The 17,540-nt window shown below is 35.1% G+C and overlaps 1 protein-coding gene across 1 annotated transcript; it reads left to right on the forward strand.

Annotated features, from left to right (window-relative positions):
- Positions 1-1,049: 1,049 nt before the first annotated feature.
- LOC128992939 (uncharacterized) lies at positions 1,050-2,300 on the forward strand. Its single transcript, XM_054416685.1, has one exon. The coding sequence runs from the start codon at positions 1,050-1,052 to the stop codon at positions 2,298-2,300; it is 1,251 nt and encodes a 416-aa protein (XP_054272660.1).
- Positions 2,301-17,540: the final 15,240 nt, after the last annotated feature.

Consider the following 17,540-nt stretch of genomic DNA (forward strand, 5'->3'; position numbering starts at 1 on the left):
TCAGGATGTCAACACTTACTCTGAGATCTGTGGGCATCTGTGTTTGTATTTTTTAACCTCAATTTAAATGATATTACAGTGTACACATATATATATTTGTTGTTATCATTTCCACCCTTTAGTCATGTCTCAGACGTTCATGCTTTCAGGTAGAACTTCTACTCTTTCAGTAGACTACTTTCCTCCCATCGAACTTGAAGGTGGTTATGATTATGAAGTTGGTTTGCTTAGCTTCGAGTCTTATAACTCCATACCAAATGTCGACGAAACAAACAACCAGTTTCATTTTGATAATGGAAAGATTATTAAAATACCTACTGGTACATATGAAGTAATGGATATTGAACGTTTCATACAGGATAAGCTAAAGATGTTGGCTACACAGGAAAAGAAGTACTTTTTTCGCTTGGGAACAAACAACAATACATTGCAAACTACTCTGAAATGTAACGCTCAGGTGGATTTCTCTCAACCCAACTCTATTGGCAGCCTCCTGGGTTTCGATTCTGAGGTCATAGGACCTGGAAATGAGCACTACTCGAAGAATGTTGTGGATATTTTTAAGACAAACACGATTAGAGTTGAATGCAGCATAGCGGGCGGGTCTTTCGTTAATAATAAGCAAAGTCATACAATCCATCAGTTTTTCCCAGCAGTACCACCAGGATATAAGCTTGTTGAAATACCCAGTACAATCATTTACCTTCCAATCACCACGAGGGCAATAAGTAACATAACACTACGGATTGTAGACCAGGACGATAGGTTGGTGAATTTTAGAGGAGAACGTATTACAGTGTGTTTACACTTGAGGAAGGTCCCTAGTTGAACAGTTAGTAGGAGATGGGTTACTTATATTTTTCAAACTGTTTATCAAGACCAAGAATATCAAAGGGTCATATAGACAGAGTCAAGAAAACCCATAACTCCGACGACTATTTATTGGGTGCACACTCAACAGTACCAAGCAGTGTTTGTTTGTCACCCAAGCGACTAACACACACAAACCGAAGGTTTTTACGCTCCTTGGGCTATAAAATACTTCAATAATGGATGTACTAGATATTTTTAGTAGTGTCCCATTTGATGACACTATTTCTCACATGGAATTTCACACTCATTTCCCTTACTCTTCTACCACACTAGACAACAATGACGAGATAAGAATACCAATTCAACAACAAGATATATGCATTGTGCCTTCTATGAGTTATTTGTATGTTGAGGGAAAGCTATTGAAGTCAGACAATACAGCAACTACAAAAACAAAGTTCACTCCAAACGCATTTGCATTTTTGTTTGACGAGATACGGTATGAAATAAATGGAGTTGAAATAGATCGCATTAGGAACCCAGGTATAACTTCTACAATGAAAGGATTTGCTTCTATTGGAGAGAACTCTTTAAGAAGTTTAGGGAACTCTGGCTGGCCAACCGAGGTGAATAAGTTGTCTTCCACTTTGGAAAGTCATGTGACTGACACTGATGGAAATTTTAGTTTTTGCATACCGCTAAGTAGGCTTCTGGGGTTCGCAGAAGATTATAGAAAGGTTATTGTCAACTGCCGTCATGAGCTTGTTCTACTGAGGTCCGCCGGAGACAAAAATGCAGTTTTATGGACCTCAAGTGGTGCTACTGACACAACTCCTGAAGATATTAAAGTTAAACTAGAGAAACTATGCTGGAGGGTTCCCTACGTTTCTTTGAGTGATAGACAAAGAATTGCATTGCTTAGACATTTGGAAAGGGGAACGAGTGTTCCTGTAGAGTATCGAAGCTGGGAACTCTATGAGTATCCCTCTTTGCCACAGTCAAACAAGCAATCTTGGTCAGTAAAGACAGCATCACAGCTAGAGAAGCCAAGATACGTCATAGTGGCTTTCCAGGAGAATCGCAAAAACAACATGAAAAAGTCTGCCGCATGCTTTGATCACTGCAAGATATCAAACATAAAACTTCATTTAAACTCTATTAACTATCCTTATGATGATTTAAAACTAGACATTGCAAAGAACCACTACGCTATACTCTACGACATGTATACCCGTTTTCAGGAGTCGTATTACAATGTTCCATCACAACCACTTTTGGACGTTAAAAATTTCATTTCTTATGCACCACTAATCGTAATTGACTGTTCTAAGCAAAACGAATCCCTTAGGTCAGCCCCTGTTGATATTCGTTTAGAATTTGAGGCCAGCGAAGCTTTCCCTCCAGGGACTGCTGCTTATTGTTTGATAATTCACGACAAGTCATTCAGCTATGAGCCAGCCACTAACCTGGTTCATCGGATAATGTGATTCATGCAGAAAGTGTTGGAATTTGGGGTGGGGATAGGCTATAAAGCCCGCTCTTGTCGGTTTGGTTTCTCAGTCTCAACTTGAATTTCGTTGGAGTTAGAACTTTCAGTCATGATTAAACAGGCCATCATAGATTTTAGTGCTTTTATCGGAGAGGATAAGACAGTGGTTATCAAGGAATTGAGCATATTGGACTTGGATTCAAGATGTGTACAACATTGGATTTTCTCACCACCTAAGGATGGATCCAGATCTACTTTTCCAAGCACACAACATGATTGCGGAGGGTGGCACAGTTCACAGTTTGACAATCATAACAGGTGGTTGAGTAAACACTATCACGGCCTCGGATTCGGGACAGGAAACGTTGAATATAGCTCTCTCACATCATCTCTGAGAGACATTTGCTGCAATGTAAACCTATTGTATGCTGCTTCAACTGAAAAGGCAAAGGTTTTGGAAAAGTTGCTAGAGAACAGAAGAGTTGTGTTCAGTCTTGAGCTACTTGGAGGCCCCCCTCTATCGAGCGATTTTCTACTACTTCCTCCCGTTGAAGAACTATCCAAACAAAAGAATCAGTGTTTGTTTCATCATTTACATGCTCCAGGATTTTATTGTTCACAAACCAATGTACACAAACTAGCTGATTGGTGTTTGAAAAACCCAGCTATGCTAGACATGAACAACCCTGAAGTGAGAGTAAAGACCTTTGACGAATGGAAACTTAAAACTCCTTCTGCTAAGCAGCTTGCCGATGAAGGCTTTGTCAAAATGGCTGCTATGAAGGACACCACTAAATGCGTTTATTGTGGAGTTAATCTTTTCAAGTGGGAAGAAGGTGATGACGCAATAGAAGATCATCGCTACAACTCACCGTTTTGCTCCTATCTTCGCTTCAAGGAACAGACAACAGACAAGGGCAGCACCAAGAATATAGTCTACTGCGAGGACGGATCAGATACATTGGGCCAGGATGTCACTGGGAGATATACATTGTCTCTGGAAGTCACTCATGATGATCTTCTAAATATGTGTAAGGCTTGAAATGTATTCAACTTCATATTTTGAATAAACAAATCTTTATTATTTACCAATGTTGTTTTTTACTAAGCTTAACCTATATATAAACTTACCATCTTTCATTATCATCCAGATACACAGCTACTCTTATTGACTTAAGTCATAACAAGTTGCTCATGTCTCAGTTTTACAAATGTGAAAAGGTAGTTACCTTTTCTAATCCCATGAAGACAACTTTTTACTTTGCTGATAATGAAGACAGGCGCTGTACCGGCTCCATCGACAAAGAACGGTTTAAACTAAGAATTCTTCAGGTTGGAACAATTTTGCAAGACTCACTTTTATCCAAAGTATTACACATTAACACATGCCAGTTTAGTGATCACTCCAATTGTTTTATAAAATTAAATAAACTTACTACTTAATTTAACAAAGACTCATAATTTCATATCCTAGCTTTCATACACCATAAGTCTTTACCAGCAAGCACTCTGCTGGAACTAACATACAGTTTTAACCTGCACAAGTCGTCGTCGCTCGCTCGAGGACAAATCGTCCCCTGCCCACACTCGTATACTCATTCCCAACATCGCTGTCACTTTTATTCGCCGGAGAAAAAATCAGGCAACCCTATCTACTTGTGTTAACAAATCACCAAACATTTTTGATAATTTGAAATATCTTTAAATTCCTTCGCCTTTTTCCTTTTAACTTGATACGTTTCGAAACAAGATGCTTACAGTTAAATACGCTCGTAAAACATGTTTAAAACTGTCAACAAAATAAATCATGCTCAACCAACAAACGAGATCACAAATATTTTCACGTTCGGCAATTTTCCAGCGCTTTTCTTGGACATTATATTTGAGCGAGACAGTTTCTACAAAATTGGCAACAATACCGAGCACAGCTTATTAAAACACTCGCCTTTGTCCAGCGATCGACTATGTATGAAGTGACGTCTCCTTCGATATTTCATGTCTTCCACTCAGTCAGCTGAAAAAATCCTCCCGCTTCTTTCCGGAAATGGGTATTGGAGGAGATGAAACGGAAAAGCAAATAAATGATGTTCTGTGGTGTTCGGCTGCGGCTTCACAACTAGTTGGCGTTGAATGTAATATCACATTACGTGAGATTAATGTTTGACGGTGTAAGTTGTAATGTTTGAGTGATTGACTTTGGATTCTGTAAGGACATTTCCTGTTCCTTTGTGTAATGTGTGTGTTTCAGGTATAGTTTTAGTGCGCTGATTCATGCTAATTGTTTTTCTATTAGTTTCGAGTTGAAACTGGTGTGTGTGCTTTTTACTCTTAGGTTGCAATCGGGTTGCAATAGTGTCTCAAGAGGCCAAGTAACATCGTATACACACATCTATAGTTTTAATTAATAAACATTTTATAGGTACTGTAAAAGTGCAAGAAACATAATAATTGTTAACACCAAACTGTGTATATATCGAACAGAAACGTACCATAAAATTGTCCCCAGCCGACTCGTGAAAATGATATATCTGTAGAGGAACTTTTTGAGTCTCATGGCGTTTGTTTGAATAACTATTTGTATGCGAATTGCAATGTTTTGAATATAATTTTGCTAAAGTTTGTTTTTACCGATGTTACTTATACCAAAGATTACATAACTTTATTTAACTGAAGAATACTAATATTCAGCGCTAGTTATTTACTCGAGATAACATACTATGCAGTCTCCAAGGTTTGGTTTAATATAACAAAAAATATATCTAATTTATCAATTTATAACTGGTAAAATCGAGTCTTCAACTTTTCCCTTTAAAGTATTTTTTTTATTTCTAATATACCTTCAATTATGCCAAATTGTGAAAGGGCGACTTTTTGTAAACTATATAATCTGATATGTCCCGTTCCAGCTATTGTGGAATTTTAAAACCAAGAGAAAACATAATTAAAACCAAGAAACTACAGACAATTTTACTATGTATAGTTTACCATTTTGGTTACACCGTAGGATAAATAAATAGAATTTTTATCTATGACCTATAAATCCGTATACTGTTTTAATATAGTACTAGCTGTGTGCCCGTTCTACGCACGGGGATCTTATTGTAGTCACTTATTGAAACCTTTTTATTAAGAACAGAATTTGGTTTGCATATTTTCAGATATGCTGGCAAAACTATTATACTGTATATAAACCTTCGCAAATACAGTATCTGACAGTTTCAAGCCACAACAAATGCTCCGAAATTAAATGTAACCTGGGTCGTGTTGGTCCATATGTTAAATCCAATGATTAAACTAAAAAATGCTTTATAGATCTATGAGGCATAGCCCTAATGTAGGCCTATAATTGAAAGTTACCTTCCACAATGGTTAAAAGTATTTAAGGTACTACCTCAACCTCCCAATTTAACCCTTTATTCGTGTTGACATTTTCATTATAAAAGTACTTTTGTCCTTTCCGTGAAACACTGAGAAATAAGGACATTAATGCTTTACTAACAGACATACACACAAAAATACAGAACTTAATTAGGGGATTTGGTACGCTTTATTCATAACAAAGTACTTGTAAAATTAGTATCTAAAATATTTTGTTAATGTCATCAAATTTCATCATAACAATGTATATTTGCTTGGACCGATGATGACCCGAAATGACGGCTTACTATATGAAATGAAGACGACTGGTCCAGGGTGGTCCAGCCGTCCAGCCACCCTATTCATTATAGTTTGCTGAATAAATGTTTTACTAAAATGCGTTATCGTTTTCTTAGCATAAACTAACATTTTGGAATCAAGAAAGAAAAAGCAAAAATTGTATAGTTAAGACATCAATTAAATTGAATACGCATGTAATAATAAATAAGGTGCAACACCAACGATAACTAATTTGTAAAGTACAGTGATGTGTTGGTACTTAAAAATGATTCTTGCCACTACCAACAGTACCAACGGTTCTAAGGAATAGAACCGGTACCAAAAACCAACGTTCACAGTTGAGAACTATAGTACAGCCGACCAATTATATGAGTTAATCAAGTCCCGAGGTTATTGATCTCTTGGTTTTGGATTTTCTCGTAAAACGTTTTAAAACGGTAATCAAAGTTATTTCCCATTAATTTATTTATTGGTAAACAACTTTTAATGTAGACTTATCGGTGTCAGCAACTTTTTGTTATTTAATAGATTAGGCCCTACGTACCTATTCTCTAAACAATGATTGGTAAAGGCTATCTAATAACATTAGAAGGAAATGTTACAAAAATCACACAACGTTGGGTTTTTGGACGTTTGTAATTTTATTTCTTAAGTAGGAAGACCGTGTATTCTAGGGAAAAGTTACCGTATCGGTAATTATATCGACCTCCGGACCTCACGCGAAATTAATTTTTTTTCCAAAATGTTCGAAATTTCACGCTGATTTCAAAAATGATTGTCGTTTTATTCGGAAACGTCCCGTTTTCCCGGAAAATGGGAAAAACGGGAAAAATATTTTTTTTCTCAAAACCCATGTTGTGGGTACTCAAATTGTGCGGAATTTCCTCTTGAACAAGAATATGTAAATTTTATTACGATCGGACCACTATTAAGTACAATATCACCAAAAAACGGGAAAACGGGGGAAATTTTCTTTGCTCAAAACCCATGTTGTAGGTACTCAAATTGTGCGGAATTTCATCCTGAACAAGAATATGTAGTTTTTATTACTATCGCTTTTAAGTAAAACATCACCGGACAGGTTACCTAACCTAACATAACCTAACTAAGGTTTAGATTAGGTTAGGTTAGGATAGGTTAGTTTAGGTTAGGTTAGGTTAAGTTAGGTTAGGTTAGGTTGGTTTAGGTTAGGTTGAGTTTCGTTAGGTTAGGTTAAGTTTGGTTAGGTTAGGTTGGTTTAGGTTAGGTTGAGTTTCGTTAGGTTAGGTTAAGGTTAGTTAGGTTAGGTTAAGTTTCAGTAAAACATCACCGGACAGGTTACCTAACCTAACATAACCTAACTTAGGTTTAGATTAGGTTAGGTTAGGATAGGTTAGTTTAGGTTAGGTTAGGTTAAGTTAGGTTAGGTTAGGTTGGTTTAGGTTAGGTTGAGTTTCGTTAGGTTAGGTTAAGTTTGGTTAGGTTAGGTTGGTTTAGGTTAGGTTGAGTTTCGTTAGGTTAGGTTAAGGTTGGTTTGGTTAGGTTAGTTTAGGTTAGGTTAGGTTAGGTTGAGTTTTGTTAACCTTCAAATCTAATCCTATTTAGATTAGGTTAGGTTAGGTTAGGATAAGTTAGTTTAGGTTAGGTTAGGTTAGGTTAGATTGGTTTAGGTTAGGTTGAGTTTAGTTAGGTTAGGTTAAGTTTGGTTAGGTTAGGTTAGGTTAGGTTAGTTTAGGTTAGGTTAGGTTAGGTTGAGTTTTGTTAGGTTAGGTTAGGTTAAGTTTGTTTAGGTTAGGTTAGTGTAACCTAACTTAACCTAACCTAACTTAGGAACTTAAGTTAAGTTAGGTTAGTTTATCAATAACATGAGTATTGTAAGTAAACTAACCTAAACTAACCTAACCTAACCAAACATAACCTAAGCTAACCTAACCTAAAATAACCTATCCTAACCTAACCTAAGTTCCTAAGTTAGGTTAGGTTGGGTTAGTTTATCAGTAACATGAGTATTGTAAGTAAACTAACCTAAACTAACCTAACCTAACCAAACAAACCTAACTAAACTTAACCTTACCCAACCTAACGAAACTCAACCTAACCTAAACCAACCTAACCTAACTTAACTTAACCTAACCTAACCTTACTTAACCTAACCTAACCAAACTTAACCTAACCTAACCTAACGAAACTCAACCTAACCTAAACCAACCTAACCTAACCTAACTTAAAACCTAAACTAAACTATCCTAACCTAACCTAATCTAATCTAAACCTAAGTTAGGTTATGTTAGGTTAGGTAACCTGTCCGGTGATGTTTCACTTAAAAGCGATAGTAATAAAAACTACATATTCTTGTTCAGGATGAAATTCCGCACAATTTGAGTACCTACAACATGGGTTCTGAGCAAAGAAAATTTCCCCCGTTCTTCCCATTTTCCGGGAAAACGGGACGTTTCCGAAAAAAACGACAATCATTTTTGAAATCAGCGTGAAATTTCGAACATTTTGGAAAAAAAAAATTTAATTTCGCGTGAGGTCCGGAGGTCGATATAATTACCCCGGTGGCAAGGATCGACGTCGAACAGTTTGTTATGAATAATTGGGTAGGCGTACGTACCCAAGAGATGGGCTAAGGGCCTATTGGCTGTATGGTCCAGCGATTGCATCACACGGTGAGTAGGTACTATTGACTATATATATATAGTCAATGGTAGGAACGGAAAATAACACATTAGAAAAGCGAGTTTAGCATCATCCGTAAACCTCTGTTACAATCACCCACTGAAGTTGTGATTTTTTACTTTACACTTTACACAAACGCCATTGAAGCGCCGTGTCAATGAGTGGAAACCATATTTCTAAGCCATTGGCGACGATCATTTTAAATTTAAAGTTTCCCAGCCGTTTACAACACTGATTCAAGGACTTCTTTCTGGTTATCAAAACTCAAGAACAATTTATACACAAAGAATCTCTGGTTCCTGAACTGGATGATGCCTAGTTATTTAATTTCATTTACACGGTTACACTATTACAACTATATTATTGCACTTTTGATTAATTAAATCCGTTATGTAAGAAAAACGTTTTTAATCACTTGGGATTTACATTCAAAACGTGATTGAAAAAGGTTGCGGTATTTGTAAAAAACATTTGTAAACATATCAGTGACAGCTAGGAAAAATAATCTTGATCCGAACATCTGTTCGTTATTTCATAGATGATTATGCAATAAATAAAAATTGGACGAAAACTTGACATAAATCGCACAAAACTACATTTTTGAACGTTCGTAATATTATTTACAAAGTAGTGAGGCCATATTTTAATGGCTAAAGACGATCTCGCCAATCCAGTGAATACATTAAAATGACTTGGATCTTGATAGGTACTCTCGTTTTCCAGGAGAAGATAGCGTAAAATGCCATCTTGAGTGTTACAGACAAAGGGAAAGACAGACAGACAGACAGACAGAAATTGAGATAAGACTCGTTTCTGCTTATTTAATGTATAAGACGTAAAAATAACCTAAAAATATATAATTCTGAGCAATGTACAGACAAAACTCTAATTTTATTTATATAGATTATACTTGGTATACATTAGCACTGAAAAGAGGAATTGTTATAATTATTCTTGTCTGTGTAGGCCTTCATCGGTCTTTGTTAAAATATTCTTTGGCACTTCATACGGTTTTTATTTGAAGAGAGGTAATCGGATGTATTATGATAAAATAAAGATTTTTCAAAACAAGTAAATATGCATTATGTTTATTTATGCCGGCATCACTTATATGCACCCTATATTGTACTCATTTAACAGGTAACTATATACAACAGTATAACAATAATGTTTTTCTTGAAATTTTAGAATTTTTTATAAGTATTTTTAGTGGTAGTTTTAAATAACTCACTATAAACACGTTGGCAACCTTACGTTAGTGATCAAGCGTTACATTTGTATACAATTGTTATATTAAAGATATTCTACTAAATGTAATTTACCTAATTTTACACCACTTAACTCCAAAAGCGTGACAAAGTGAATACAGAACGTAGCGCTTTAATTTTTGAAAATGGACGAGATCAGCAAAAACAGGCCGATTACGCGTCAGTGACATGACGTGGGTAATTACGTCACTCACGTCCATTACGTCACTTTCCCCGTGGGAGGGGTGAGCAAGTTTATTACAAGTTCTCACTTCACTTGTCGTCACCCTTCCCCTTACATTATATAGGCAATGGCGGACCGTGCTGTCTGTAATGTTTATTTAAACACATTGTGATCGCTATAGTTAAAGTGTAAATTACACAATGCAATTATTTATTTCTTTCCTCTAACTAATAACAGTATGTTTAAATACCCCCGCCGCAGCAAACCTGCAGACTAAGCGAATTTCCATTTGACTGATTGGATTTATACTGAAATGTCTACTTAAAAATATAACATTTATTCTTGATTTAAATAGAATTAGTTTAACAAGTACTTAGGTTTGCTGCATCAGGGAGGGTAAAACTGTTTGTTTTTTTTTGTAAAATGTGAATAGTTAGTAAGAAATAAAAACATTTTCCAAATTTGATCAAAATATGTTCACAAACAAGCAAACTACAACAGTTTACTTATTCTCCATAAGAATAACATGGGAATTTTAAATTTACAATTTTTTGGAATTTTCTCCGTAACCATTAGGCGCATAATAATGCTTCAATATACTAAATTATTTGTTTTTTTAAGCTCTACAAAATGGTTTGGAAAGAAATTGCTAAATTTTATGTTTTTTGGGTCAAAAATGGGAAAAACCTATTTTTACCCCATAAAACCCCCCGTAAACCCCCGTTCCCATGGTCCGATCATGCTGGATCGCGAACTCGTTCGAATAAACGTACTTTTACACGTTTGTACCAAATTTCATCAAAATCGGATCATTTTTGCTCGAGTTATCGTGCTGACGGACACACATATATATATATATAAATATATATATATATATATATATGAATTTGAACGGATGGTGTTTTTGGCCTCTAGGGACCTCAAAATGAAAAAAAAATCGGTCCCGCGTCCAGGTCTTACCATGAGTACTACGGTAATAGCTTATTCCCTATATGGGAAATTCGCTAAAACAAATGTGTAGGCCTAAAACGTTACTTTCATCTCGTGGATCGACGTTTCAGGTGCTTGGCATCGTGTGAGTGAGGTGACCCTTTAATTCTAACAGATGTTTTTAGTTTTTGTAACTGGTTTTATCACAAAACAGTTCTATTTTTTTGTGAATTTGTGTGTGTAGATTGGAATTATTCTACAGTCAATAATAGTACTGTATATTTAATCACTAGGCCTACAGTGACTCTTTCGTGGCAAAGCCTAGGTTCGAAAGGGTGCGAGGGTTGAAAAAACACTTTTCAGCCTGTGAGATGAATTGTATTTTTTGTCATATTGCACCATTATATATAAAAATGTTTTACCAAATTGAAATAGTTTTCATTTAAAGGTAACCTCTTAAAACTACTTCTAACTAGTTTTCAATTAAATTTGCTAATTGAAACAAGCAGCTGTTTAGTAAGAGATTCAAAAGTTTCGTCTATTACGATTGTATTGGTGTACATTTTACTATCGATTTGTCGAACTATTTACAATATGGCAACAATTAACTAAACTCGAATAAACAATCAATACATACTTTCGATACATGCAATTTTTTCATTTAAAATTTACAGCTGAGCTAATAACAGCTTATTTTTATAGATTTTTAGGGTTAAAACCGCTTTTTATTCCTAGAAAGTAAAAATACTACTTTCGACCCGAAGGCTGCTTTTGCTGCAGTATGAAGAAAAAATATAAAGTATATAAATATATTTAAACCATATTTTTAACAAACGCAATTAATTTATTAAGTCTTCATTGACTATTTAGTTTGAGCTTGTATCTTGTACGCATATCTGTTGTCAGAAAGGTGATACAATAAAAACTAATAGTGTAAGAAAATATACATTTTCCACCAACATTAGAACATAAACCGTCTGTTCTAGTATTCGTGATTTTTTTACTAAATGAATACAGGTACTTTATCAGTATATCTGCTTCATAAGTTCACAATAATCTTGAAATTAATTATCTTAATGTCTTTAAATTGTGTAAATTTAAACCAAACCCAAGAACAATCGCGGAAATTAAGCACATCAGTGACAAATTACACAGAAACTCCCATAAAATACGACAAAGTAACTAATGCTAATGCGAGTATAAAACTGAGCACGACAAAGACAGCGAAAAAGGAAACGGAATAAAAGCAAGCAACAGATATCGCAATCCTTTGTCTCGGAATACATTTAACGACGTTAATGCAGCAAACGGACTCTCCCCCCCAACCCCCCCCCCCGCGCCACTTAGCCGAGGCGCTATAATAGTTACACCATATAAAATGAGGATTTGCAAAACAAGATAAAATTTGCACTTTGCTCGAATTAGCGCTTGTGACTGCCAGAAGAGCACTCCGAATGTCGAGGGAGGGGGGGGGGGGTAATTGGTAGTGATAAAAACAGAGAGCAGTGCCTTGATGTATAATGCATACACTTAGCTACGTCCCGCGCCGCTCGGTGACTTAACTGGGCTATTATCGCCACCTCGGACCAAACATCCCCTCCGTACCTACCCTAAACTCATACACTTGCCACCACTCACACGTGAGGCGTTGTTTTGGCGGGTGGAACTTTGCTGGGAAATTTGGCGGGAATAGTTTGGCAAATGTGCACACATGAGTGAATCGTCCATTTGGGTCGTTAATGGACAATATTTGATAACAGTTTCTGATATATAATGTAACTCCACTTACAACTAGACGGATCTTTTGTTATCTTGGCATTGTAGATTTTCACACATATACCTATAAAATGTTATGCGAGGAAGGAGATATTCCAGACAGTTTAATGATGAAAATAACATATTATTTTTAAATCACTTAACTTTTATGAAAACACGTATTTAATGTCCTTGGCGTTCCAGTTTAATTCAACTTTAGAGGGGTTTCCTCAACCAAACATAATAAAGTTAAGTCCATGTTTCCTACAAAATAGTAGCACTTCGGCTAACATCCTTGTTCATTGTTTGTGGGAATCTTCATATTGTAGGTGTTCTTCATTATATAGGTTGAAACGATAGTAGTTTTTTTTAAATCTCTATTTCTCCTACTTGGTGGCGTTCTATGACTTTGCTATGTTTCCATGGTTAACAAATCGGGTTCTTTCAATGATTGCTCAAAAAATACAGTACCGGTACTATGTCAATTCGTTTTTCTTATTTTGTAAAATATATAAAATTGTCCAGGCTTTCTCGATTTTTTACATTGTAATATGTACGAATGTAATTAATTATGCAGCTGATCAAAATGTAAACAATTATGGTTATCATAAGGATAACATGGGAACTTTCAAAGCCACTGAGGCAGAGACCAAGGGACTTTTTCAAAAATGTAAGGCCAGTTTGCAAATCTACGCGACACGCTCTTTCCAATGAGACGTCAATGGATAAAATCGGTTAAGAAATTGTGGAGGAGTTCAACCGACAAAGTTTCATGTAGCGTATTAATTATATAGAAGATATAGATTTTCAAAGATACAGTTATGCTGACCAACTTTCTTTACGGTTTAAATGTGAAATGTAGTTTAACAGCTGTTTAATGTTTAACCAGACAGATTGTAAACAAGAGACAGTTTATGAAAATGTGTATACAAAATAGGCCACCTTTTGACAACTGTGAACTAAGGTAGGTAAATCACTCCTTATACTGTAGATAATCAACAAACTGATTGTAAATTAGTAGTTCTACAAACCTAATAACTTTTCTAAACAGCACTTAGCACTTAATCTTGAAAAGGTAAAAATGGGGAATTACTCTGAATTCATCTTTCCTCGGAAACAAGGGTTTTACCCTATTACGCTACGCAATTTTCACTCGGATCTCCTAGATATAATGTCATTCAATTGTATTCATTGTTTTATTATAATAGTTAGTACTAGAGGTCGTCCAGTGGTCAAAAGCTCGACCAAAAATATGTAATGTACTTCTCTATTTTCACCCCACGATGTAAATACAAACGTTTGATTGAAATTTCTTCCATTTGTGTTGATTTCCTGTTTAGATTTAGCTGCGAACAGCATGGCAACCCATTAGGGCCATGCTAATTGTTTAAAATTTAAATTAATCTCTTGTGCTTATTTTTGAGCACATGTATAAAGGGATTTTGCACATATACAGGAAAATATCTTACTAACAGTATGCGTAGGATTTCCCTGCGATGTACACGACCTGAGAAAAAAGGTTTACAAGAAACATGCTTGCCTATCAATATTAATATGAAAACCATTTTTTTGTGTATGAATATATTGGTTACGAGTTGTGAACTCAAGAGTGATGCGAGGCGGAGGACAACAAGCAATCATATTTAACGATATTGTTTTCAGGATTTGTAAACATAATTTAAATCCTGTTTGTGTCAATATTGATTCTGCTAGAAGAGGATCACTTGCCAGGACGCGTCATTGTATTTACTGCGAGCACTTTGCGCCATTTCCTTTGTCTTCCATGCGACGCTCTTTTATTATCTTTATTTCCGGCACTCACCGTCGAATACTTCTCACTTTTCTGAGTTGCTTTTGTCGCGCAGCAAACAGTTTGTTGACAAATTTAAGGATCATTGATATGTTTAAGGATAAAGTCTGGTGTTATGAGTGTATTATAAGTTTAGGCTATCATCGCTTGAGATGAAAAGTAAGGGATATGTAATGTGACAATTAATGAGGAAATTAAACTTTCGGTAAAGCAGAATACTAAATGCAGTGGAATTATACAGTTAAACGAATATTTAACCGGTATGATGAGATTCGCAGGTTGATTTTCTCTTATAGGTAGCGGCTACCATTAAGAGTGGAAGCGAAGGAGTCATCTAGAAAAGCTGAAAACTATTCTTTCTGCGTTGTTTTTGTCTAGAATTCACTTTGATTTTGAGAAATATTCTTTAACAATGTGTAATATACAAACTGAATACTACTTAATTCCTTATCCTGCCTATTTATTCGCTTGGAAATAAAAATATATGAACGCTGAAACTCACGTAAACCTAGTTTTGCAATTAAATAAAAACACTTTGGGAAATATGCTACTAAAACTTGAATATGATTAAATCCATGCTCCAATAGTATTTGTGAAGTGCCTTCGATGATAAGTCACTGGTAGTTTTCTCTAAAATGTTAAAGAAACAATTTCCACTGTTTTTAGTAGGTTCTTTATAAAGAAATGTACAACAGTCAACGGGTTTTGAAGATAAATATAGTTCTGTTACAACCACAGAATACAAGAGAAACTCAAGGTCAATGATTTGCATGTAAATCTAAATAAGATGTTAAAATAAATATAACAATTTTTTGCAGACAAACCTTCTCCCGATAATGTCTTTACTACGTGGTTTAAACTAAGACTTTGCAATTTATTTTTTAAGTATTTTACCTCTTCATTCATCAGATTATGTTGAAACACTAACCGTACAAATTTGAATTGTTTTAAACTCAAGGAGGACTTTAGCAGATAAATAATCTGTCAGGTGGGATATAAAGTGTCTTGCTGAAGACAAAGGAAAGGTTTCGCCCTGAGCTGGCTGATCCCAAGCCATGTTAATATTTCAGTCTCCCAAGCATGAATATGCAGCATTGCCAGTGCCTACAAGCGTTATTACATCACCTTTAACTAACTACGTTGCTCATTATATGATCTTCCTTCATCTAATAAACTGTGATGTTTAAACTTTGAGCAACACATAGGTTTGAAATAGTCATTTGTGTAACTAGTGTGCGAAGTGGCACTTTGCTGCACATGCGAAATGTTTACGCGCGAGCTTCAGGCGAGTATGGAAAGTTTCTCGAGTACACCAAAAGCAATTAGCACTCGTGTTACACATTATATTTTTCCTAGTTATTATAAAGCATAGAAATAATTAGTCTTTCAAACACTAAACAACATTTTTTAGGTTACGCTGTTAGAATGCTGTTTCGTGTTATTTGGTTGGAATACTGGAGTGCGGCAAAAGTAAGTAAATTCAGCAATTAGCAACTTTCTGTACTATAATCAGTGCAATAAGTCCACTTTGTCAGGTGACTGTAGGGAAAGAATATTTTAATTACATTTATTTATAGGTACAAGAAGTGTAATCAGATGTTTATCGTTCATCATACGAAGAAGATATAAACATTTTTTTTAATAAACGGTATCAGCAATTTGACACATAGCCTACATTCTCCCATTAGCTTGTTAACAACCTTTATAGGTGAGCTATGGGAGTAACTATGATATTGTATAGGGAAAAATCACAATAGTTGCAATAACTTCTAACCCTTAATTGTTACATCAGAATGATTGCACTATTTTGTTCAGAATTATAAGGAACATAACACATTAATTTTAATCAAACCCGGCTTTTTTTTGGCTAAAATCAGATTTTTGTTATATTGTGGATTTTCCTTATGGAAAAATAACATAATTTACAATTAATTTTGAACCGTAATTTTTACAGAAATGGGAGCTATACAGTTTTTTTTCGTAATTTAAAGGGCTCAACATACTCAATCTTTACCAAAATCGTTTGGGCCATTTTTGAGCAAATCCGATTTTCCCGTTATTTTACGGGCTTTTAGGGGAAAACACCATTAAAAATCTAAACTTCGAAGAAAAAAAAGGAAAAAACGTCTGGAGATACCATGGATTAGTACGTACCTACATACCAAATTTCATCAAAATCGGGCTACAGGTGTGGTATGTAGCTCTGTACAAATCAACACATACAGATACACACACACGCACATATCACTTCGAAAACCACTTTTTTGGGCCCAAAACGGATATATCCACTCAAAACTCAAACTAGAAAGTTTTGACGAAAACAATACTCTCTCCATATACTGGGAGAAAGAGAAAAATTAAATTGTTAAAGAATATGTTATTCAAATATTTAAAATTAAGTGTCTTGGCTGCAAACTGAGGGGACGATGTTAGTTGACGATGCATAAAATTCAAAATTATTTACAGCTCTTATAACAATTAATTTATCATGCTGTCTTCAAATATCTTTTTCTATATTGAAATCGTTTAAGTGAACAATGCTTTTGAACGTTCTCCGTAACAATATTATCGATTTTAAACCTAACGTGTTATTTAAATACCTATATATAAATACTTTAAACACAGTAGAAGCGTATGAAACATACTATGAAGTTTCAAAACCAAATAAAATATTCAGGTTGGCACAAAATTAGGTATTCTAAAAACAGTGTACAACCGTTGTTGTACACATTTAAATCGGAGTGAATGTAATATAATTTCTAATTTTAATTGGATATGGACTATGTCCAATTTTAAAATTCCATTTGACCGATTTCCTTGTAATACGCCAGGGTAAAGGTTGTATCCAGGACACACGAATTATTACTAATATTTTTTTGATAGCTCCTCACGGGGATAAATTACAACAGGAGGTTACAATTAAATAATTGAATCACAACAAGCAGCTGGTTAACACGAAAACAACCCGTGTTTAAACACGAATAAATCCTTAAA

This window comes from Macrosteles quadrilineatus, unplaced genomic scaffold (genome assembly GCF_028750875.1).
Source record: "Macrosteles quadrilineatus isolate MER2022 unplaced genomic scaffold, UCM_ALF_1.0 Scaffold_4__1_contigs__length_99947679, whole genome shotgun sequence".
Taxonomy (NCBI): Eukaryota; Metazoa; Arthropoda; class Insecta; order Hemiptera; family Cicadellidae; genus Macrosteles; species Macrosteles quadrilineatus.